Source organism: Armigeres subalbatus, chromosome 2 (assembly GCF_024139115.2).
Source record: "Armigeres subalbatus isolate Guangzhou_Male chromosome 2, GZ_Asu_2, whole genome shotgun sequence".
In the NCBI taxonomy this organism is placed as follows: Eukaryota; Metazoa; Arthropoda; class Insecta; order Diptera; family Culicidae; genus Armigeres; species Armigeres subalbatus.
The window spans coordinates 124,808,897-124,833,458 of NC_085140.1; the positions used below are offsets into that span (position 1 = coordinate 124,808,897).

The following is a 24,562-nucleotide window of genomic DNA, read 5'->3' on the forward strand; positions in this document are numbered from 1 at the left end:
AATCCTTTGTTTTCGGCCACCGGCATACAAAAGTGATGATTTTCCATTACGACCACAAAGCGGACATCCATTATGCCGCATTTCATTGGCATACTGCATCATGCGTTTACTTGAATCGATGATAAAACAAAAATAAATTCTTGCAGTAGAATGGTAAAAGAAAGGACCGTCACTCTGCGGACCTGAGTTCGATTCTCATGTTAATCGTTTTTTATTTAGATAGCATAAAATGGAACCTGTAAATTTTTAAACAACACACAAATTTAAGATGATGAGTGATGTAAAAATAGAATGAAATGTAAATCTCTATCGTTACTTGTCATAAGACGAGTTAATACAATCCCATTGAATTCCACCACTTAATTGTATCTTGACAGATACGTATTTCGACCACAACAGTAAGGCCATCTTCAGTGTCTCGTACTTGACTCGACTTACGAGTACGAGACACTGAAGACGGCCTTACTGTTGAGGTCGAAATACGTATCTGTCAAGATACAATTAAGTGGTGGAGTTCAATGGGATTGTATTAACTCGTCTTATGACAAGTGAAGATATTCCACTAAAAAGCTCAAAATAATTTTCTAATCTCTATCGTTAATCATGCTCCAATTATGTGCATAATATTTGATGTAAATGTACACGATTCATTCGAACAGTGTGCTTTGAGCTGGGCAAAGCGAAACTAAAGTAGACATTACACACTAAGCGACTCATCTTCCAATCCGCATAGGATTTTGTTGGCAATGTTGCCAACTACTGAGAATGCCCTCTCTGGTTCAACCGAAGTTGGACGAATGTTTCCAACACCGTCAAAAATTAGTGGTAAATTCTTGCCCTTAATCCCTTGCTAAATTGCATGCAAGGATCCTGGCGTCAACCTATTTGACACCAGCAACGCAAGTGTTTTGCTCTGCTACAGTCTCTTCACAAGTTGTTCTTTAAACGATAAACCAGAAAAGTTATCCATAGAGGCAGCTTCTTCGTACCGATCGTCAGGTATGGTCGTTGATTCAGTTTCAACGATCGCATCAGGAATGATTAGACACTTCAAGATCCCGTCCGCTTGCTTAATCAAAGTAGCTCTGGATTCCTCGAAGAAAATCCCAAAATCGTTTCTGATTAATTGCTTCACGGCAGAATTACCTATTAAAAAAAATAAAAAAATTCGGCGTGTTTGGATCTTCTCTTTTGGATTCGTTCCTTAAAAGCATCGAATAAGTGGCGAACATTTCTTTGGTTTGATTTGATAATTGTTCCAATATTAATTGGAGCGCCACGTCGGCTTCATATAGAGTGCACAACTCACTGACGAGTAATTCCACAGTAGCTTGAACTGGCTCGAAAGCTTGAATTATTTTACCAACCCCCAAACAATCATCACTGAAGTTGAATTTGTATTAAAGCTTTAACTCATGGATCCCTTTGAGCATAGATAACATGTTATTCCAGCGTACCTTGGCATCAGCCACTAATTCAGATTCTTTTCCGAATTCAGAAGGGACATATTTTTGCAGAGAATCGTTTTTTCAGGTGTTCTCCCGGAAAGAACTGGTAGCTTTTTCATAATTTCATACATTGCGACGATGTTAACAATGATCATTGAAGAAAAAGAACATTTGCAGTTTGACAGATGTCTAAAAGAATGAAGCATCAGGTATGAATCATGACGATGTTGATCGATTTTTGCTGTAGCGTGAACGTCGTCAATAACTTATATAACTTTGCATACTCGGGCAAAGTTACTCATGCGCGCATTTAATTGTTGTATTTTTTGCACGATGAATCTTTACTGAGTTGTAATCGAATATGTGTCCCATCTATGCTGGATTTCTTATTTATATGGGAAAGATATGCGATTACAGGCAGTTGAGTTGAGACATGTACTGCCGCTAACCGCAAGTCGAGCACATCTGTATATGGAGGCCCATATGCAGATGCGCTTGACTTGCGGTTAGCGGCAGTGTCGGTGAACATTATTCGAGATATTTTATACTGACAGGCACATTTGAAATACCGAAAATACCCGTATTTTCCGTCTATAATACCGGTATTTTCGGTACCCAAAATTGGCCGGTAATACCGGTTAGACCACCCTAGGCAGTTATGAGAAGCTTTTGTAGACAGTGTTTCAAGAGGAAAATATTATGAATCCTTTAAAATATGGTAGACTTACAATGGACTGGCTATCTAGCACGAATGTTGGAAGAAGACAAAAAGTCCAAATAGGGGAATGGCTCAGCACTTCATCCCATAGATCCTATTTCCATCCCATCAAAAACAAGCACGCGTGTTACCAAAAAGAAGCGACGAAATTGGTGCTGTATTTCATTGTTTTGCGATGAGATGAATATATGTTCAGTGTGATGTAAAACGGAACAGTTCCCCTACAACATTGAGCAGAGAGCATGAAGGCTAGAAATAGATGATATATACAGGAAAAAGATTGTGATTCATGCACAAATAAAAAAAAATACGCGAAAAATACTTCTCAAACGCTTAAAATACAAAACTAATGATTTTTCAACATTTTTTATCCGTTTTAAAATTGGTTTTCTATGAAGAAATGTTACAAATGTGTTTATTTCTAATTTTGAGGGTAAATTACTGTGATTCATTCATTGCTGAGTTATCAATTGACTTTTCATACCAAATATTGGAGAAGAAGACAATAAAAATCACTTTTTTCAAAAAATCGTCGGTTAAAACACTCCCTCCCTGGGCTAACTTTCTGTGAAAAAAATCAGAGATACATGAAACTTCGATAATAATCAATTTTTTTACACCGTGCGCCGTGGTGTTAAAGTTGTTGCAGATTATCCTGTTGTAGTCTGCGAAGCCGAGAAACTTGGGGATGTCCACGAGCCACGTCGACGACTCCGACGAGATGCCGACATTTTTACATTGATGCGTCGCTGTTCTAAATCTGTCACGTCACTGAACTATTCAATTTTGTAGAAGTCCGATCAATTTACAGGGGAAATTTCGAAGAATTAGAAAAGAAAGAAATTCCGGAGAATATCAAGTCAAAAATCGAGAGGCAATGAAAATTCCGTTGAAGCTTCGAAGAACTCTCCGTGATTTTTTATGCTTTCCTTGAAAATATTAAAATATTAAATAGGGTTAAGGCAGGCATTTTCGTCTTTTCGTCATAGTCTCGAAAACCAATAAAAGAGACGCTTTTTTGACAAACTCATCCGTATCAAATTGTAAACTCAGGAGATACGTTCTGCTATAGTGGAGTTCTAGTAAATGGACGTCGTTTTCGATGGTTTTAGCCCTAATGACGATGGACGGAAATGCCTGCCGTGTCCCTATCCATTAAAAGAATTTTCGTTCGTTCGAAGCACTTTCCGTAAAAAATAAAAAGTTGTAAATATCTAATGTTGTTCGTAATGCTTCGAAGGTGACTTGTTAGGCTTGCTCAAACCTCGTTTCAGCATCCCAGCCCATATCACAACTAGAACTTAATCGGTCACCACCCAAGGTTATGAGCAAATCGTCCTATGAGTATATGAAAGCATACGGATACGAAACATGCCTTCGAAGATCTGTGATGTTTTCCACAAGATATTAGGCAAATGACAGACAATAATCAAAACGTTACTCAGCGACTACCATTTTTGAATGTATTTTAATTCACATGTTGGAAACTTGAAAATGAGTAATTAAAACTCGTAATTAATATTTTGTATTTAAACTCCCGCCCCCTCCACACACAGATTTTACCTTTATTTGCTGTTCTTACTCACCACTTAAGTAACAATAAGCCCATAAAACAGTCACATCGAGCGCATTTCCACGGCCCAAGAAGGTGCTAACGTCCATTGAGTTCACACGCTTTGAGAACTTCTATTTTCCTTTCACCTGGTCGACGCGACGTCTTACTCGCGCGGCACGCCGGTCACGCTGTATGATATATGTGCTGTGGCGGATTTTCCTTTCGGACCCAACTCAGCCGCCCCATTTGGAATCTTCTGCAGCGCAACAGCAGACGAGAACTCACAGCCCAAAAGGGTGAAATCTGTCTCGCGGATCTAAGTGGAGTCTGATTAAAACCAAGCCGCTTCAGATTGATCCAGATTAGTCGCTGAGTAGCGTTCGGAGGGAACGGATTTGGTGCTGATTCAAAAATTAAAAACGTTTAACCAAAAGTGTACATTTGATGGACTTTAAGTGCTTTGGGTGAAACGAAAGGATCGAGACAAACACATCGAAGGAATTTAGTGGATGTGGAGGGATAAATATACAACAATGGTAATTAAAGTTATTCGAGACAGCTTATTATTGACTGAAAAGTATGAAATGGTGAAGAAACTTGGGGAATTCAGTTGGAACAGTGTACAATGGTTTGTGAACGATAAAGCGATTATATTTCTACAGTGATGCTCAGCGGCGGTGCATTTTCATGGGATGGTAACGAATCTAGGTACAAGGTCAAAGTGCGGGAGGCTAGAGATGAGCGCCAGATATGATGCGGCCGGACGATGGGTCAGATAGGCTGCTGTAACGTTAGTTAGTTCATGAACAATGGTTATTTACCCACATCAATCAAAAGATCTTAATCGACAGTGATCTGGCCTTAGAGGGTTTTGTATAGCTGAAAGAAAAAGACTTGTCATGAGTATGTTGATTGAATTGATTAAGTCGACTTAACGATTCTAATATAAGATGATGTTTTCGTGATACGCCGCACTGCCATCTCCGACAGTTTTTGGCATCGCCGCCGATATTTTTGCATCGGTACGCCGCTGCGCTATTCAAAACCTGTCGCCTCACTGATCTATAATTTCTCACGCCAGTTTAAATTTGTAGGAGTCTATTCAATAGCGCATTACTACAACGCTGAAATACAAAGTGCCAGTAGAAATTTCAGAAAAATATTTATAGCGTATCTTAGAAAGTTTAAGCACAATATGAAAATAACATTACGACTTTGTTTTTTGGAAGTAATTGACTATTGTTTCGCTTTTATGTCCTTCACTATGCTTTAATGCAGTTCAGCATCACTTATCCGAGATTCCGAGATCCGTTTAATCGTACGCCAAGGAGTAAGATGTTGATCAGATGGTACCCATTCGATTCAATACCGTTTAGGCTACATTTTCAATATTTTTTGTCTTTCTCGTATACTAAGTATACGTAAAGGCTATATATTCGCTCCAAAAACAAACTTTTTTATAGGTGGCCCGGAGACCCATAGTGTTATATACCAATCGACTCAGTTCGACGAATTGATGTGATGTCTGTGTGTGTGTATGTATGTATGTGCGCAAAAGTCTCGCCCACTTTTCCTGTCCCTTTGTTTCCTACTGAAAATTGGCCGGATCGATCTATGGAATCAGAAGTTATGATTAAAATACTTTTTTTTTGTACCAAAAGCGAGTAAAAAAGTCTCGCCATTTTTCAGGGACCTACCCTCAACCGATTTTCTCACAAAAAGTTGCATTCGATGAGGAATCCTGCCTCATTGTTTCCTATTGAAAATTGACCAGATCGGATTATGGGCTCAGTTATGACCAAAATACATTCTTTTAATACAACAAAGGCGTAAGAAGTCTAGCTCACTTTTTGACACCTAATCTCAACCAATTTACACGCAACAGGTTGCATTCGACTGGAAATCCTGTCTCATTGTTTCTTATTGAAAATTGGTTGGATCGGACTATGGGTTCAAAAGTTATGGCCAAAATACGTTTTCTTCAGACAAAAACGAGTTAAAAATTCTAGCTCATTAATCAGGCACTTATATTTAACGGATTTACTCGCAACAAGTTGCATTCGACGAGGAATCCTGTCTCATTGTTTCCTATTGAAAATTGTCCAGATCGAACTATGGACTTGGAAGTTGTAACCAATTTTTGTTTTATTAAAATTCATGTATTGAAGTGGACCTCACTTTTTAGACACTTATCATTGACCGATCTGCTAGCAACAAATTGCATTCGACGCGGAATCCTGTCTTTCTGCTTCTAATGAATCGCCTGCTTTGAGCGTGCTTACAGTGGCACACTAGGAGGTAACCACAGGGATTTTTTTTTCTCGGCTTCGCAGTCTCTATGCAGTTAAACAACTACTTGTTATCTATTTACCGACGTTTCGATGTTATATTACGTCGGTAAATAGATAACAAGTAGTTGTTTAACTGCATAGAGACTGCGAAGCCGAGAAAAAATCGCTGTGATTCAGTAACTCAGTCGATAGCTACTCCCTAGGAGGTAACTTTTGGGAATCAGTATGGCGAAAGGCATCTAAGGTTCGATTTCTCAAAATTAAGCACCTCAATCGGAAAAATATTTGGTGGGCGTAGTAGTGGACACCATCCTTCATAACCGGTACCAAATAGTTTAATATGAAAATTTCCTAATTTTAAATAAACCCGCGTTAGATGTCTTTCGCCATACAAATTTCTGGCGGTTAACTCATGCTTGCTGTTTGCGCATATACGATAGCGTCTGGATGTGGAAGCGGCGGGTTGAAAATCAGCTACTGTCAATAATTCATTGAAAATTTACCGGATGAGACTATGGGCTTCATTAGGCCAAAATACATTTTCTCAATGCCAATCGGAAACAATTGCGTTCGACGGGGAATCCTATCCCATTGTGTTCCATTAAAAATGGGCTAATCGGACTCTGGACTTTGGCCAATATACTATTTACTATTTATACACACACTTTTTATAGGAGGCCCAGAGACACATTTGAAAAAAAAAAATGCGAGGACTTTAGTCTTAACCTATTTACTCACAACAAGTTGTATAGGACGGGGAATCCTGTTTCATTGTTTCCTATTAGAAAAAGGCCATTTTGGACTATAGGCGCAGAAGTTATGGTTAAAATCAGAGCATTAGTGATTAATCATAGATTTAATCATGATTAATGAATAATGGGTTATTTAATCATTATTCATTAATCATAATCACTCAAAAAATTTGATTTAATCATTAATCACTAATCGTTAATCATAGAATTTTTCATTTTATCATTAATCACTAATCATATTCATAATTGTTTTGAGTTTATTCATTAATCATCAATTTTAATCATTATATACATCGCTTTTATTCATTAATCATTAATCATAATTATACATTTTTATACCTTTCAAGACCCCAATTTGGAAGAATGGGTGCTTGATTATAGATCTCTATGCTAATCATTAAATTTGATTATTCATAATCATTAATCATTAATCATATCGATCGTTAATCATTAATCATACACATATTGTGTCAACATTTATTCACTAGCGTTATTCGTTAATCATACTTCAAACGTTTTATTCATTAATCATAATTGTTAATCATTGTAAAACAATATTTTATTCGTTAATCATAATCATTAATCATTGTCAAAAATGAATAAATCAATCATAATCTTTAATCATAGAGTTGAATGATTTAATCATAACTAATTTAATCATTCATTGGAAGCAGTATTCATTTAAAATACATTTTTTATATGTAAAATAGTTTTAAAAACTCACGCATTTTACAGGCTTTATCCTTAACCGATTTATTGCAACCAAGGATGTTATCGATCATTTAGTAATTCGCGTTCGATCATTTAGTAGTTTGTCAATAACTCATTCCAAAAGCTGAATTTCAAAATGTGTTGTATGATGGACTTCTAGTGCGAAAGCTTTTCTACAACTCTGCCTAATGGGTCGTTCTTAGAATTCAATTAATAACGGAGTTATAGCACTAGTTGCAGTAACTTGAACTAAATGATTGGAATTTTGTTATCATTTAGTACAAGTTACTGAAACTATAGCTATAACCAAGATTTTTTTATGTACAGGTTATCCGACTTCGTCAGTAGATGGGAATAACCAGCGCGGGGGGGGAACATACATTTTCAGTGCAAAACGTAAACAAACGAGCATAAATTCCATACAAAAATCCAAGATGGCTGAGTTGGGGATATTGACAAGTCGGATAACCTGTATACATAAAAAAATCTTGGCTATAACTCCGTTACTAGTGGAATTCAAACAACAAACCATTTGGCAGAGTTGCAGAAAAACCTTCGCACTAGAAGTCCACATACAAAATATTTTGAAATTCAGCTTTGGGAATGAGTTGCGTTGCGTTGCGTTGCGTTGTAACAGAGTATTTCGTAGATTGCATACTGATAGCTGTCATGTATTTTCTTTAACTTTCTTACCCCAACTGCTTATGGATTACTATTTGGGATTTAATAGCAACCCAATTGGGGGTCAAAATGATAAAGCATGAAAGCTACCATTGCCGGCCACGCCCATCTTCTCTGTTACTAAGGAAGGGAAGGAAATGATGATATGACATCTACTTAACGAGAGGCCAGCGACTCACCGACGCCCTCATAGATGTCAAGGTGTTGGATGGTTGGTAGGGAATATAGTTTAGGAATATCATCATAAGCAAATGATATAATGCGTTTAAACACACGTTGGGAGTGACCATGCTAAGAAATTTTTGTCACTCCATTGTTAATTGTCCTGGGATGGGGCGAAGCTATTAAACTCGCCCTGGCTACCCAAGTAGCACACATGTCCCACATAGATTACTGCAACGGATATGCGACTAGATTTGGTCACTATCAAGTTGCAACAACCATTTTAGTCTGACTTGTGCTGCTCGGGTAATTAGCCTAGGTTTAAGCGCCATTGTTCGCTCTCTGAAACGAGAAGGAATATAAAATATATTAATTTTCCCTTCCCCTCATGCGATCCCAATTGAAATTATGTCATCACCCCATTCCAAAAATGCCAGCATTATTAGAGGTCTTCGCAGATTCTTAATACAACCCATAACATTTCTTTGCTCATTCTTAAGCAGCTTGCAAAAAAAAAAAAAAAAAAATTATGTTCTACATGTTTCTTGAATAGTTTCCAACCGTTCGTTTTTAATATCCTGACTAGTCCGACTATATCCGACTAGGCTAAAAGCAGTGATAAAGGTGGAAAATGAGCAAAAGTGTATGTCTTCTCTAGCATAACAATATAAATAACTGGGAATGAACCATCCATATATGTGAAAATATCTAAATTATTTATAAATTTGTGAACTTTGCTACGATTAGTTACAGGTAAGGGGATAAACTAAATAAAATTTGCGGACAGTGTAATATATTGATGGTACCATTAGATGTGCTTAAACACAAAAATCATATGCAGTTGATAGCCAATAGCCTCATGGTATGTAATATAAATGAAGTATGGTGACCGCATAGCTCAGTAAAAACTGTCCACTTTAAGTCAATAAAAGTAGAGGCACCAAACCAACCAGAGCATGTATCTCGAGCTATTGTTCCACTTCATGATGAAGTTAAGTGAAATTGCACTCACCTTTCTGTTTCGTTTGAAGCAACTTACCTCAACCTGATGTTAACTGACCTACCGTCCATATCCGAAAAATCGCATTCCTGGACATCATATTCCCTAAATGTGAGCTTTTTAACTGCAATCCCACACGTCTACGCCTCCACCTGGACCTGTGACGCTTTGCTCTGTGACGGCTCCAGCACCCTCAGAAAAGGGGTACCTTGTCAACTTTTTCGGCAACAACAGACGGACAGCTGTTCGGTTTTCGCCGGCGGCTGCACTGCGAAAGATCGGAAGTCCCAATTCCGTTAAAAGACATCGATGACGAAGCTGTTCGAAATATTCATGAACTTCGACGACTTATCGGAATCCGGATGGATCTACTTCCGCGCCTATTGGATGTAGCTAGTGTAGAACTCCGACGCTCCTCTGAGACGCGACTCTCCAGAATTATTCTCGGCTTTTCCAGCGAGTTTCAATATCGCTTTCGAATCATTTGTTCCGAATATTAATTAACTAGCCGAAATTTCTAATTGGCGTATTGAAAAAATTTGACGCGGAAAAACTATGACTTCACTAAAGCACGACTTACTTCGATCTCCCGAAATTCAGCTTTGGGAATGAGTTATTGACAAACTACTAAATGATCGAACGCGAATTACTAAATGATCGATAACATCATTGATTGCAACAATTTGCATTTAACGATACTGTCGGCTGTCTTGTCGGCTGTTTTGTATTGAAAATGGCCATAAGAGTTATAGCCAGAAGTTCAAAGAATACTGCAAGAGAAGTGGAATGAGGAAACTTCTATACTGCCGTCATACGCATATTTGTCCCATGTTTGCTGGGATTCCCTATATACATGGGACAGTTATGCGTATAACGGCAGTATAGGCGTTATGTCTATTGATGTTGAAAAGGCTTTCGATCGTGTCAATCTAATAAGCTTTCCTGATGTTTTGAGAGGTACGTACGTACGTATTTGATAACATATTTGAAGATGTTTAGGAATGAAAATACTTGTTTTTGGGGAAGTTTACTAGGAGAATTGAGAACACGAAGAGGAGGGATTTGAGCAGTTGGGTAAAATTGATGTACCTGAGATTGATATTGAATAGACGAGACAATTCCCTACTGAATGGAGGGATATTTTACTAACAGATACTTATTTGTGAGGAGGTCAAGGTTGAATGATGTTATATACACTATACACTAACCCTTATAATTAGCTCAGCAGGCAACCACTCATAGCCCAACGCATATTATTGGCTGATGGCAAATGACAGTGCTCTCTTTCGGAAAATGTCCTGTGTCGAGCCCCGGACCATTCGAATCATTACCATTTTTGAAGAAACGAAGATATTTGCACCTCCTTATCTAACATCAGTCAAACCGGTGAGATCTTTCTGAATTATATTGTTGTTAACTATACATCATATTATCATATAAATCAATTAAATGATATGGGAAGGAGGTAGTATTTTTTCTTAATTTCGTTCCAGAGAGCGAGTAAAGGCGCTTAAGCCTAGGCATAGAGAACCTCGTACACATGGTGCGTCTGTGTTGCGTCTGAAGATTTCACCATAGGAAAACTGCCGAGTGCGGCGCAGACGTGTCATGTAAAACCAGGACATACGGAGGAAATACCTATGTCCCATCCCTGGATGCTGGATTACCAAGGAGTGGCATTAACCCTCTTAGGTTAGACACTCCCAACGACACCGTCACATCATTACGACGACAGTACTGTAACATATTAAAATGCCGTATAAACAATGACACTCACATTACATACATTCACCTAACACATTAAATCAAAAACCGGTCGTGTCACTCGCTTATGGTGAATTCCAAACAACCATTCCCTTCTCCTTCTCCAACCAACACCTATGAGGGCGTTGGTGAGTCGCTGGCCCTTCTTTAAGTAGGTGTCATATCATCATTATCCTACCCTTCCTCGTAACGGAGAAGATGGGCGTGGCCGGCAATGGAAGTTTTCATGCTTTTTCTACTCTGCCTTCTGATTGGACAGCTGTTTTTTCCCCAACAGCTCTCCATAACCATTCAGATTAAGAGTGTTAAAGTTAATAACATGACAGCTTTCAGTATGCAATCTACGAAATACTCCGTTACTAACGCAACGCAACGCATTGTAAATTAACGTCCAAGTCGGGTGGTTTAATCCCCGGAAATAGGCAATTAACTTTGATTGAACTGGTACTAAATAGATTTTCGTGAAAAGTTCCTGCTGTTGAGAAAATCTGCGTTAGATGTCTTTCATCATACAAACTTCAGGTGGTTAACTCATGCTGGCTATTTTTACATACACGTTACCGCCTGGATACGGCAGCGGCGGGTAGGAAACCAACCACTGTATGTGATTCATTCAACGTGGTCCGTGCTGGAAATGTATTGAAGATGTAGATGCGTCTACCAAATATATTTTCGATAAAGGTGATTATTTACGAGATGATAAACTTTAGATGCCTTTCGCCATACTGATTTCCGAAAGTTAACTCCTCGTGTGCCTCCTTGTAAGCACGCTCAAAGTAGGCGATTCATTGGTCCCGTGGCGGCATCTTATATTGAAATTTCAATCATGGTCTATCATCATCATTGTGGGGTTTGAGTAAGATTCTCACTGTATCAACCGGCGAGCAGCAAGCCATGACTCGGCCTCTTCTTGTCAGATCTTCGTTCCGGCCATTCAGGGCCAGTACTGGAATTTCTCATTTTCAATAAGAGATGTCACGCGATGTTTACATATCTGCCCCTTTCAAAATCTTTTGAAACGCGAAGGATGAATGGCATGCTGCAAAAATCTCACAAAATATTTGTTCCGTGACAGGTCATGAAAGTGTGCAATATCTGCTTTATTTTTGTGTTTATTTTTACTTTCAACTCGGTGAATTAAAGAAGTATGATTAATTTACCGACTAGTCACTATTTTTCGCATGTATCTATTAAAATAACTTAGAAATTTAAATTTTAAAATAAAGCACAACATCCTTTCATGACTGCCTTTCATGCGAAATTGATCAAAGTACCCACGATTCTTTCATTTAGTCGCCTGAAATAGAAAAAGGCGCTTTGCTCTCTGTCTTATGACGATCATGACCTTTTCCAGTACTGTTCAGGGCCACTCATTTTGGCGATCCTGCCAGTCTATTTTTTAATTCCTGTTGCTGATTTTAGAAGGTGAGTTGAATTTAAGTAACTAATTTGTGAAGAATAAAATATTTTATGGTTTGAAAAACAACAAGGCGCGTCTGGAAGACCGTCGGAAAATAGTTTGTGATTTACAAAATCATAAGATGCTTCTGAGGAACCATCGAAAAATGGTTTATGGTTTTAAAAATCACAGGGAGCGACAGGAAAATTTTCGGAAAAAATGTTTTGTGGAAAATGGTTTGGGGTTTAAAAAACCATAAGTCGTGTCTGAAAAGTGGCCGAAAATATTTTGTCGTTTGTAATACTACAAGTCTCCAGTTAGTCCGACGAGTAAATCCGTGGGATTGCCGATCTGGAGATGGCGAGTTCGATTCAAGGTCCGAGTGTTTTCGGTTGGTGAATATACACGACTCCCTCGGCATATCCAGTATTTTGCGCTCCATAATGGCGGCAGAGTGAGTGCCTTTTGACATTCAAGAGGTAGAAAATATTTACATATTTTAATCAATGTAGGCCTAGATTAATTGAAAAACATTGGCACTCATCCGGTGTCTACAACAAACAAAATGTCAAATGTTTTCTATATAGTATACCCGTTTTCAAATATTTGATAGCTTTCGCGTATATTTTTGAATTAATTTTATATTATTTTCTAGGAATATGTGCCACAACATTCCTCTACTTTAGCGTGGTGACAATGGAGATGCTACAAACTAAGAAATGAGTGTATATCAAACGATATCAAGCCATTTGTCCTGATATTTGAACATGAATCCACTTAACATATCTACTTTCATAGCAAATGCAACCAGCTGAAAACGTTAAAATGATAACCCGTGGTAGCAATATGCCAGTTAAAATTCAAAACATATATAAAACAAACTATTTCCTTCGCAATTATCTACCTTGATTATCTTGGCCAAAGCAGTCAAATGTTGATAAATATACAGTTTTAATGAATTCTCAAAATACTAAACCCGTTAAATCACGAGTGTTAAATTGATCATTACGAGCTTACAACCACTTACAACCACTTACAACCATTTAAAACCATAACTGCTCAAGGTGACAAGAATAGTACAATTCGGTTAGACTACCAGCAGTCTTATTACTCCACATCGATTTGCGGACTCCGGAGGATTTATGTAAGGGATTGATGAAACGGAATTGACTATTCGATTTATAAAAAAAAGCTTCCGTGAAATAGAACCAATAGTGGTTTGTACCACTAGAAGCGATCAATAAGTCCAGTGCGACGCTTAGATTGAAAATGTGTGAACAAATATCGATTCATAAAAGTTTTTTGCGTTTTTTGGGTCTCCAGCTCTAACATCCTATGGCCAAGCTGTAAAATAAAAACAATTCTTTAACGAATGTCAGTATAAATGATTTGATGGACTTGACGAGTAGATACAATATTTATTCATGATAGCTCCGTGTAAGGTTATGGCTTCCAAATTCCTAGGAAATAAAAAAAATGTTACAAAAAAAGTCATGGGAAAACTCGTTATACCAAAATATTAAATACCTTGGAGGAATTTTTTTGACATTGTTGTTTGTTTGAAGAGTTCTGATGCTTCTTACTGAATCAAGGCCTACATTGATTAAAATACGTAAATATTTTCTACCTCTTGAATGTCAAAAAGGCACTCATCGGAACTCACTCGGCCGCCATTACCGAGCGCAAAATACTGGATTGTATCCAATGTCTTCTTCTTCTTCTTTTGACCTTTTAAACTGCCGTAGGACTATACTGCACAACTTGAATTCCTCGCTGGAACACGGACGAAGCACTCATTGGTTTGCAAACACTTTCCAAGCTCTTTGGTAAACTTATTTAATTTTTTTTGGAAAAGATGTTTAATTTTGATACACATAGTTAAGTTTGCCATTTTAGGGTGTATTTATGAGTTTAATTATTTGCCCCTAAATTACTTACTCTAAAAAATCAAGACGATATAGTTTTTTACTTGCCCATGGGACAAGGTTTCAGACTTTAGAATTAGAAAGCCAACTTCCAAGTCTTTTTAAGAATATATATTTTCTTTCCTGTGCAAAATTGCTTGATAACGAAAGAAAAATATTTTAGCTTGTTTAACGGATGGTCTTCAATTGTTATAACACGAATTATGCCTGAAGGAACTTCCGTTGGAATTCCTGGAGGAATTTCTAAAGGAATTTCCGGAGGTATCCCTAAAGAAACTTTCGGAAGAATTCCTGGAGGAGCTTCCGGAGGAACTTCTGGAGAAGCATCCGGAGGAACTTTTTGAGGAATTCCTGGAGTAACTCAGTTTTCGGAGTGGCTTTCAGTCGTGAATAATAGCGGTGACAATTTTATTTCATCGCCGAAGTTTCGATCCAAAGATGGGATGTAATCACCCCTCCTCTGGCTCCAAAACACCCCCTATAGTGTGTGACAAAATTAGTGACGAAAAGTGTTCGATGTGAACTATATTTTGTCCAATGAGTCCAGAAACAATTTCCACTTATCAAGTGACAAAACTCCGTACGAATATAGCGAATATCAACAAATTGACTGCCATCGAGCCGTGAAGAAGATCCCATCCCCGGATCGAAACGTCGGCGATGAAATAAAATTGTCAACGCCATCATTCACGACTTAAAGACACTCCGAAAGTTGAACTACAAAATACACAGTCGCAACTCATCCACCTCCTGAAGGAACTTCAAGGAGGAACTTTCGGAGGGATTTCTGGAGGAACTTCCGCAGGAACTTCGAGAAGAATTCCTGGAGAAACTTCCGGAGGAATTCCAGGAAGAACTTGCGAGCAATTGAACCAAACTTTAGAACAGTTAGAACAGTTTAGAACAAACCTAGAACATTTGGTTCGGGTATTATTGAGTTTCAAATCATACACGTGTGCTTCCAGGATTTATATGGATATGATTGGTTGCTGTCAGATTTGCATCGAGTGCAGTTGACCTGGTAGACCAATTTATCCAAACTCCAGAACAGATTGGAGAGCCTAAAACATCTAGTTGTGCGTATATCTAAGTTTCAAATCTTGCGCGTGGAATCTGCGGACTTGTATGGGCTTGACTTATTGATATGAGATAGTTGTCACGCGCAGTTGACCAATTGATCCAAACTCCAAAACAGTTTGGAAAACATAGAACATCTAGTTGGGATATAACTGAGTCGAATATCATACACGTAGGCTCTACTGACTTGTATGGACATGACTGGTCGATTTCAGATAGCTATCGAGCGCAGATGACCTACACTACTAAAAATCCACACATATTTATTGGCAAAAATCCATAGATTTAACTTATGATGTATATCAGCGCACATATAACCATTCTCCACGCGAACTACTAATAAAATATATATCCAAATAAACTTTATGTGTGGTCTCGAATTAGCAATTATATAATTTATGTGTGGTTTTATATCGATTATATTAGGGTGGAGCTATTGCAAAAATTTATAACGGCATGACTGGTCGATTTCAGATAGCTATCGGGCGCAGTTGATATGGTAGACCAATTGATCCAAACTGCAGAACAGTTTGGAGAGCCTAAAACATCTGGTTTAAGCAAATCTGAGTGGAATATCGCACACATGGCCTTTACGAACTGGCATGGACATGGCAGGTTTCCATTGGCACGGGTTTTCGTAGTTTTCTTCTGCAAAATTTGCATATCATCTTTCATCAGTCATAAAGGTCATTTTGGAGTCGCTAGCAGGGACGGGAATGGTTGACATTTCTTTTCACCATTCATTCTTCCATGCAATAACAGAAAAACGAAACCATGGCAGCTGCAGCAACAGCCACGCCAAACAGACGACAGTCAGCTCATGGTTTTGCCTTTCTCGTACACTAAGTGTACGTAAAGGCTATAATATTGCTTCAAAAACAAAATTTTGATAGGAGGCCGATTTTTATATACCGATCGACTCAGCTCGACGAATTGAGGTGATGTCTGTATGTGTGTATGTATGTATGTGTGTTTTTTTTTTTTCTTCCTAAACAATGGAGGGGGAATCTGCTCAACAGACATCCTGGGTTGACCAGGAAGTGCTGGGTTAGGGGCCACCTCCAATGAGGGAGGCAGGGCTGCATCCCCGACCAGCTAAACCGTTTCCATTGCCGCCAAGCCCATCGTCCCTTCGGTACAACCAGAAAGTAATGCTTCAAAGGGGGCCAGTGCATGACGCACCCTCGAGGTTAGCTGCGTGTCCTTGCAGCATCGAACATCGTGACTCGCTTTTTTAGAAGAACACCATGGTATCGTGCCAGCGCATTGCCGGCTTTCCAGGTGGCCTTACCACGCCCTATGTCCTCGGAAGGTGGGCAGGGTCGACTTCGCGCCAGCTTCCCTCTGCACGACTGGTATCAAGAATGATGATGCCGCGTGCACCCCAAATTGACCTTTCTGCGATAGGGCCTATTCGCCAGCACACAGAGGGACTTGCCGATGCGAGTCCTACGCCTGCCCCAGCCTTGACGAGGACCCCTTTTCGTCCTCGGGCTCGGAACCCGCCCGGTTGACCGACGCCGCGAAAGCGACGATACCATGTTGTTCTTCGCGCGGCCACTTGTTCGATAAAAGGATCGAGTTCGACCACAGAGCATGACCACCGGTATGACCCATGAAGCCGACTCCGATCCCTTGGACCACCTCTTATTTGCGCCTGAACTAGCCATCCTTGAGTCCACGCGCCACCTTCTGTGTAGCTCCGAGACGATTTGGGCGATAGCCCATAAAACGGCGTTCCAGCCAACTTCGTCTTTACACATCCTCCGAACTAGGTTGTCCGGGGTAGTGTCCAGACCACATGTGGCAAGCATGTGGTCACGCATTGCGCGAAAACGTGAGCACACGAACAACACGTGTTCCGCCGTTTCCTCTAAACCTGCGCACACCAAACACTCGGGCGAAGCCGAGCAAGCCAGCTGCTTTACCTGCACTTTGATTTTGCAGCACGCTTAAACGCCGGGCACATCAAGCCCCCCATGGGTGCTTGCTGTTCACAGCTTTGCTGGAACAAATCAAACAATTGGGAGGGTTCGTGCAGCATTGTGCCTTATGTCCCTCCAATCCGCAGCGTCGGCAGAGATTGCTTCTGTCAGGGCCTTTGCAGTCCCATTGCTTGTGCCCCGGTTCCAGGCACTTGAAGCAAACTTCGGGTTGCTCGTATATGCGCACAGGGCATACCGACCATCCCACCTTGACGCTCCCTAACTTGACTACCTTGGAGGCGTCCGCTGCAGATAGCCGAACCAATGCTACCTGCGTCCCTGCCGGACCTTTCCGTAGCCGAACGGCTGCGGTGGGCGTCTCCACATCACACTGTCGCCGCAGTGCCGTGACGAGCTCTTCGACTTCGGTGATCTCGTCCAGGTCTTTAACCCTTAGATTCACCTCCGTAGTGAGTGCCCTCACCTTGACCGTCTCGCCTAGGACCTCCTCCGCCAACTTCTTGTAGGCGGCGCCCTTTTGCGAGACGCCCCGCTTCAGCTCGAGTATCATCTCGCCCATCCGGGTACGTCTTATTCGACGTACGTCGGCGCCGAGTTCACCGAGCTTGACGTCACTCCTCATCGCCTTCAAAACATCCGAGTACTTAGCCTCGTCCGCCGTGATGACTAGGGCATCGCCCCTGGAGCGATTGGCGCCTACCCTAGACTTCTTGCTACCCTCATTCGCCTTGGCCTTCTTTTCGGCCCTTGACGTCTTCGGTTTCCTCTTGTTCTTGACCAGGGTCCAGGAGGCGTCATTCCCCTCTATTTCCCTGGTCTGGTGCGGCTGAGAACTTTCAGCCTGCCGTAACCCCTTACCACCGTCTTGCCTGAGTGGACGGACCTTTCCAGGTCCTTCCTCCCCCGGTTTTGGAGGTACCTGACCGGGGTTTAGCTTCCCAGCCCCACTACCCTTGTTCGGGGTAGTAACCCTCCGTGTTTTGGAGCGGCCCCAGGGAGCTCATCCCCTGGAGACTGTCTCCCCGTTTTTGTGTCTGCTCCGTTGGAGTAGTCACCCCGACGTACCCGCAAATACTTGAGCCTCAGTCTGGGTAGACTTTGGCACCACCGTCTTAGCTGGCACGCCTTCGGTCGACTCGACCTTGCCCGAGTCCGCGAATCCTTGGGCCTCAGTCTGGGTAGACCTCGACTCCACCGATTTCACGGGTTTACACTTGGCCGTCCCGACCGCCCTCTCCAGCTTGGCGTCCAGCATCGACTTTCGAAGTTTCTGCAAGCTCCTCTTGAGGTCCTTGCTGATATTATGCTTCGATGACGCAAAGTCGATGATGGCGTCCAGCTGTTCCGTCGCCACCTCGAAGGCCGAAAGCCCATCGCGTTTGCGGTTCATCGCCTTCACAAGCCATGGGCCGTCAATAACCCCTTCCGGCGTTTTTATAGCCGAGAGGAAGGTTGAGTGACCCACGCTGGCGCTGCGCACTGAGCTGCCGACTATTGCCTCTGGCCTCCTAGGCGGAGACCTGAACAACCCACCTCTTGCGAAGGGGTTGTCGCCTACACTACTACCACTAATTGAAGAATTGACTTGGTTTTCCATTTTGGTCCCACGAGTTGCTCGGGAAAAGAGGTCCACCACGCCAGAGCCCAGCATAACGCGGTAAGGGACAATTACTGTGGAGGGTGCCCAGGTACCCCACAGGCTCCGTTAAAGGCCTAGCTTATTATTTCACCCCCCTGGCCATGCATCCCCTCGGCACGGGTCTGGGTCATTTGGCATAAAGTCATTTGGCATAACGCCATTTGGCATAAGGTCATTTGGCATAAAGGCCATTTGGCATAATGGTCATTTGGCATAACGGACATTTGGCATAATTTTGAACTGTAAGAAAAGAGTGGGTCATTTGGCATAACGGACATTTGGCATAATTTCGAGCTGTAAGAGCGAAAGGGATATTTTATGTAATGTTTAGCGTAGATAAAGTAGGTCGAGGCTGTTAAATTTAGATTGATGATAGACCTTTTCCGGAAGAACGAAATAACAAAACGGCAAAATTACTTCCGAGAGAGGGATCACATCCATCAATGACTTATTCCGGCCACATGCCTACTTTTAAAGCAGGGATTCGCCCACCATTGCTTCAATCCGAGCATGCGCCGTAAGACCAGATCAAATCCACCATTCCCTTAATCCGGGTAAGCGCCTAACTTTAAAAACTCAAGCAACACACTTGTCGTAGACGAGTTACTAAAACCAATCAAGTCACATATGAGTTAATGCAACCAAATCAATCTGAATTGTGCGTTTCGGGGAAGAGATCACATCTACCATTGATTTATTCCCGACAAGCGCCTACTTATAAAGAAGGAGTCACATCTACCATTGCCATAATCCGGGCAGGGCCTACTTATAAAGAAAGGATCACATCCACCATTGCATTGCCACAATTCAGGCCACACACCTACTTTTGAATAAGGGATTACATCCACTATTGCTTCACTCCGGACAAGCGCCTATTTTAAAGAACAAATCAAATCCTCCATTGCCATAATCCGTGCAAGCGCCTATTTTTAAAGAAGGAATCACATCCACCATTGCCTCAATCCGGGCAAGCGCCTTCTTTTAAAGAAGGAATCACATCCACCATTGTCATAATCCGGGCAAGCGCCTTCTTTTAAAGAAGGAATCACATTCACCATTGTCATAATCCGGGCATGCGCCGTCTTTTAAAGAAGGAATCACATCAACCATTGTCATAATCCGGGCAAGTGCCTACTTTTAAAGAAGGGATCACATTTACCATTGCCTCAATCCGGGCAAGCGCCTTCCTTTAAAGAAGGGATTACATCCACCATTGCTTCAATCCGGACAAGCGCCTATTTTTAAAGAACAAATCAAATCCTCCATTGCCATAATCCGTGCAAGCGCCTATTTTTAAACATCCACCATTGCCTCAATCAGGGCAAGCACCTTCTTTTAAAGAAGGAATCACGTCCACCATTGTCATAATCCGGGCAAGCGCCTTCTTTTAAAGAAGGAATCACATCAACCATTGTCATAATCCGGGCAAGTGCCTACTTTTAAAGAAAGGATCACATCCACCATTGCCTCAATCCGGGCAAGCGCCTTCTTTTAAAGAAGGAATCACATCCACCATTGTCATAATCCGGGAAAGTGCCTACTTTTAAAGAAGGGATCACATCCTCCATTGCCATAGTCCATGCAAGCGCCTACTTTTAAAGAAGGGATAGCATCCACCATGGCCTTAATCCGGGCATGCGCCTACTTTTAAAGAAGGAATCACATCCACCATTGTCATAATCCGGACAAGCGCCTAATTTTAAAGAAGGGATCACATCATCCATTGCCATAATCCATGCAAGCGCCTACCTTTAAAGAATGGATCGGATCCACCATGACCTTAATCCGGGCAAGCACCTACTTTTAAAGAAGGGATCTCATCCTTCATTGCCATAATCCGGCAACACGCCTTCTTTTAAAGAGGGGTGTTAACGCTTTAGTAATGCCTGGTACACAGGCTACAGGATTAAGGAATCCGAACCCGGCCAACTGGCCGGGGTATAAGGAAAACGATCCGCCGATCCGATCCACTTGATGATTTATTACGAACTAACTTTTTCTACGTAGTACGGTGTCTTATTTATAGTAGCTCTACCCTATGGAATGTTGCAGAATTGTATACAACTATTATCTGTCTAACCTATTGTATGCAAGCTCTATTATTGTACTAAAGATATTGTGTCTAGTGTTTGCTTGCCTGAGCAAGGTATGACAAAAAAGGGGTAAGTATATAATGCAATATAAGTGGTGATATGATGACTTGTTGGGGCCTCGGCATGAGGCATGTCATCCACTGGTGTGGTGTGCTTGAAACACCCCGGTGGCTTGTCGATGGCTCCAACAAGGGGATTATATCCACCACTGCTCTAGTCCGGGCATGCACCTACTTTTGCATTGTATTGCAAATGCATTCTTTCCACAAGAGGACAATGTCTTTTCAATATTGTTATTGATGGGGTTATATTTACTATTCCGGGGTGTTTCCCGCAGAAAAATTATGCCAAATGTCCGTTATGCCAAAAGACCCACACTTTTGACGTTGGTTACAATTATGCCAAATGTCCGTTATGCCAAATGACCGTTATGCCAAATGGACTTTATGCCAAATGACCTTATGCCAAATGGCGTTATGCCAAATGACTTTATGCCAAATGGCCCGCTCCCCCTCGGCACGGGTCGCTTGACGCCTTGGGATTAGGGGTTAGGGACGATGGTCCCGGTCTAACTCGCAGTGGCCATGGGGAGGGGTCGTCAAGCCCTTGGACAAAGTCCCTGCTGCCCCCCATGTGTGTCTGTGTGTGTGTGTGTGTGTGTGTGTGTGTGTGTGTGTGTGTGTGTGTGTGTGTGTGTGTGTGTGTGTGTGTGTGTGTGTGTGTGTGTGTGTGTGTGTGTGTGTATGTGTACAAATTTTGTAGACACACTTTTTGGAACTTAGCATTATCCGATTTACTCGCAACAAGTTGCATTCGGCGGGGAATGCGGTCCCATTGTTTGCTATTGAAAATTGGCTCGATCGGACATTGTATTTCGGAATTATTGAAAAATCATTGTTTTTTCCCAAGGGTCCCCCCTTGGAAAAAAAAATCAAAACCGAAAAAAAAAATTTCCGAAAATGGTGGCAATACATTTTAACTAATGCAAAAACATGCAAAATGATCGAAAAAATGTGATCTATTCTCCTAAAGAGCTTTTTTGACCTTTCTAATGTGATTCTTTCAATATATTTTATAATGCACGAGAAAGGCATCATCACTGCTAGGTGGATTAATCTGGTTTTTTTTTCTATTTTCTCTCCCCACAGTTAATATTTTCGTACAATAATTTCGCAACGTATAACTGTTTTTGGTGGGAAATATTCATTTCATTACTCCTTGCTCATTTTAGAGGTAAGAACGAATAAATAAGTACCTACGGATAGCACACCTTCTAGGCTTGGCGCCACATGTAATTAAACTCGATTCTTAGCTGTTTGCGCTGCACACGAGCCGAAACAAAAAATCTCATGAAAATGCTGACCGCACGCTGGCACGACTCTAACGTAGCAGCAAACAAACAGTTTGCCTCATCGACAAAAAAATGTCACGGTGTCACATTTTTGGATAAAATGTAAATATTCGCATAATCAGAGCGTTTTAATGTACATTCCCCAACACTGGTCGCTAGGGATGCCCAGAAGAAACATATTGTTCACACATAGCATAGTCAATGCTTGAGTAGTGTTATAAAACATTTTTGGAACCTGTAAGTGTTGTTCACACTGAAATATGTTATGTAAAGTAAAATTAAAAATATTTTGGAAAAACCATCCTTACTTAGCCTATCTAGGGAAAAATAAGCTTCCCTAGAATTATAGCTCACCAGTATGGTGAAACTAGATGAGATGAGTAAGACATCCGTAAAAGAATTGTAAAAATTGGTCAAAAGACAGCTGAGAACCAGCTGTTTGAAAAATTAGTTCCCTTGATTTTCTGATCACGGTATTCGGCGTGTTAAAATATACTAAATAAGGGCATCTTCAGCACTAAGTAATTCAATCCTTTTTCTTCCTAACTGTTTACTCTACAGGTCACTGCGCTCGTCTTAGGTTTGCTGTTGCAGTTGATTTCCATAACATTTGCCAAACCAGAAATTCCCACCCAAGCAAATGCTTTCAATGGATACAACTATCCGAAGCCGTCGATTCCTTTCAACCCAGGATATGCATATCCCGCGCCAAGCTGTCCCTTAGCACTTCCAAGCACAAGCTACGTCACTGTTCCGGTTACGGAAACCAGCATCATGATTACTACACTGCCGCCAGTAACAATCACTCTACCTCGACTCACCGAATATTTCACCGAGACGCAACTTCAAATCAGCACCACCACTTCCGTTGACTATCGCACCTCAACGACAACGGAATTCCAAATCCAGCCAACAACCGTCACAGCATATGTTACTTCGACCTACTATGCGCCGACAACTCCACAAAACACCTATCTACCAGCAACCAGAACTCCACCGCCTCCACCATCGAATACCTACCTTCCGGCGAATCAACCACAGCCATATCTCAACGCCGAAAATACAACACCCAACTCCTTCCTCCAAAGTTTTAGCTTTTCTCAAGCGGGCCCCATCAAACGAATGACCAACGACATCAACAGTAGCTCACTGGAATCCGACGATGCTGACCTTCTCCTACAAAGAAATTCGGACCTTGCGTTGATGAGTAGTGAACAGTTGGAAAGCGTTACGAACAAACCTTCGCAATCACAGCAGCAACTTCCCGCCATCAACATAATCTACCTCGATCGTACCGAAACCAACTCGGATGGGCGTAACGGAACTGGCTCTGTCCCTGCAGCTGACCTCATGAACTGGTTGCTTTGCCGGTTCAACTTAGCCAATAGGACTTGCCTCAATTGAATAACTGTACGAGATGGTATGGAAGCGTTTCGCACTTAAAAACTCAATTAGGAGAGGAAAAATATAATCTCGATAAGGACTATGTAAACTATGTAAATAAACATCCACACGTGTGATGGGAATCCATGAATGATGACAATAATGACGGCAGAGGATGTACTTCAAGCCTAAAGAATATAAGAGTAAGAAGTGCACAGAAAATTTCAGCCAAAGAAAATCCTACAATAAATATTCATCACCTCATATTTTTAAACTAGTTGTGTATAATTTATCAAAACAAGGCATGATCGTATAATGCACTGTCTTTGCGTCTACAAATTGATGCATGGACCTCTTTTAAATAAATGCTCAAGCATTACCTTACTTTCTTTTCACGTTTATTTGCACAGGGTCCTTAGTTCAGTCATTTGATTTATCTAAATTATTTACATGCAAAAAGATCTACCTATTGTTCCATAAATTTCAGAAACCCTTCACGCCTACACATCTTTGCAGCTTCGCTAACGAACTCAGGTAAACGTGAGGCTCTCCATAAGCCTAAATTACATTACAGATAAATTACATGAAGATCACTTTCTTTTCCAATTTGTAATTTAACAGGCTTAATTAATTAGTAAATAAACTCTATCGAGTCGAACCAGCGCTT

At 41.0% G+C, this 24,562-nt stretch overlaps 1 protein-coding gene across 1 annotated transcript; it reads left to right on the top strand.

Annotated features, from left to right (window-relative positions):
• The first annotated feature begins 4,073 nt into the window (after nucleotides 1–4,073).
• LOC134215074 (uncharacterized) lies at nucleotides 4,074–23,969 on the top strand. The gene is made up of 2 exons (XM_062694323.1): nucleotides 4,074–4,257; nucleotides 23,074–23,969. Exons 1-2 carry the CDS (start codon nucleotides 4,231–4,233, stop codon nucleotides 23,914–23,916), a joined length of 870 nt encoding a protein of 289 aa, XP_062550307.1. The 5' UTR covers nucleotides 4,074–4,230; the 3' UTR covers nucleotides 23,917–23,969.
• The last annotated feature ends 593 nt before the right edge of the window (nucleotides 23,970–24,562 follow it).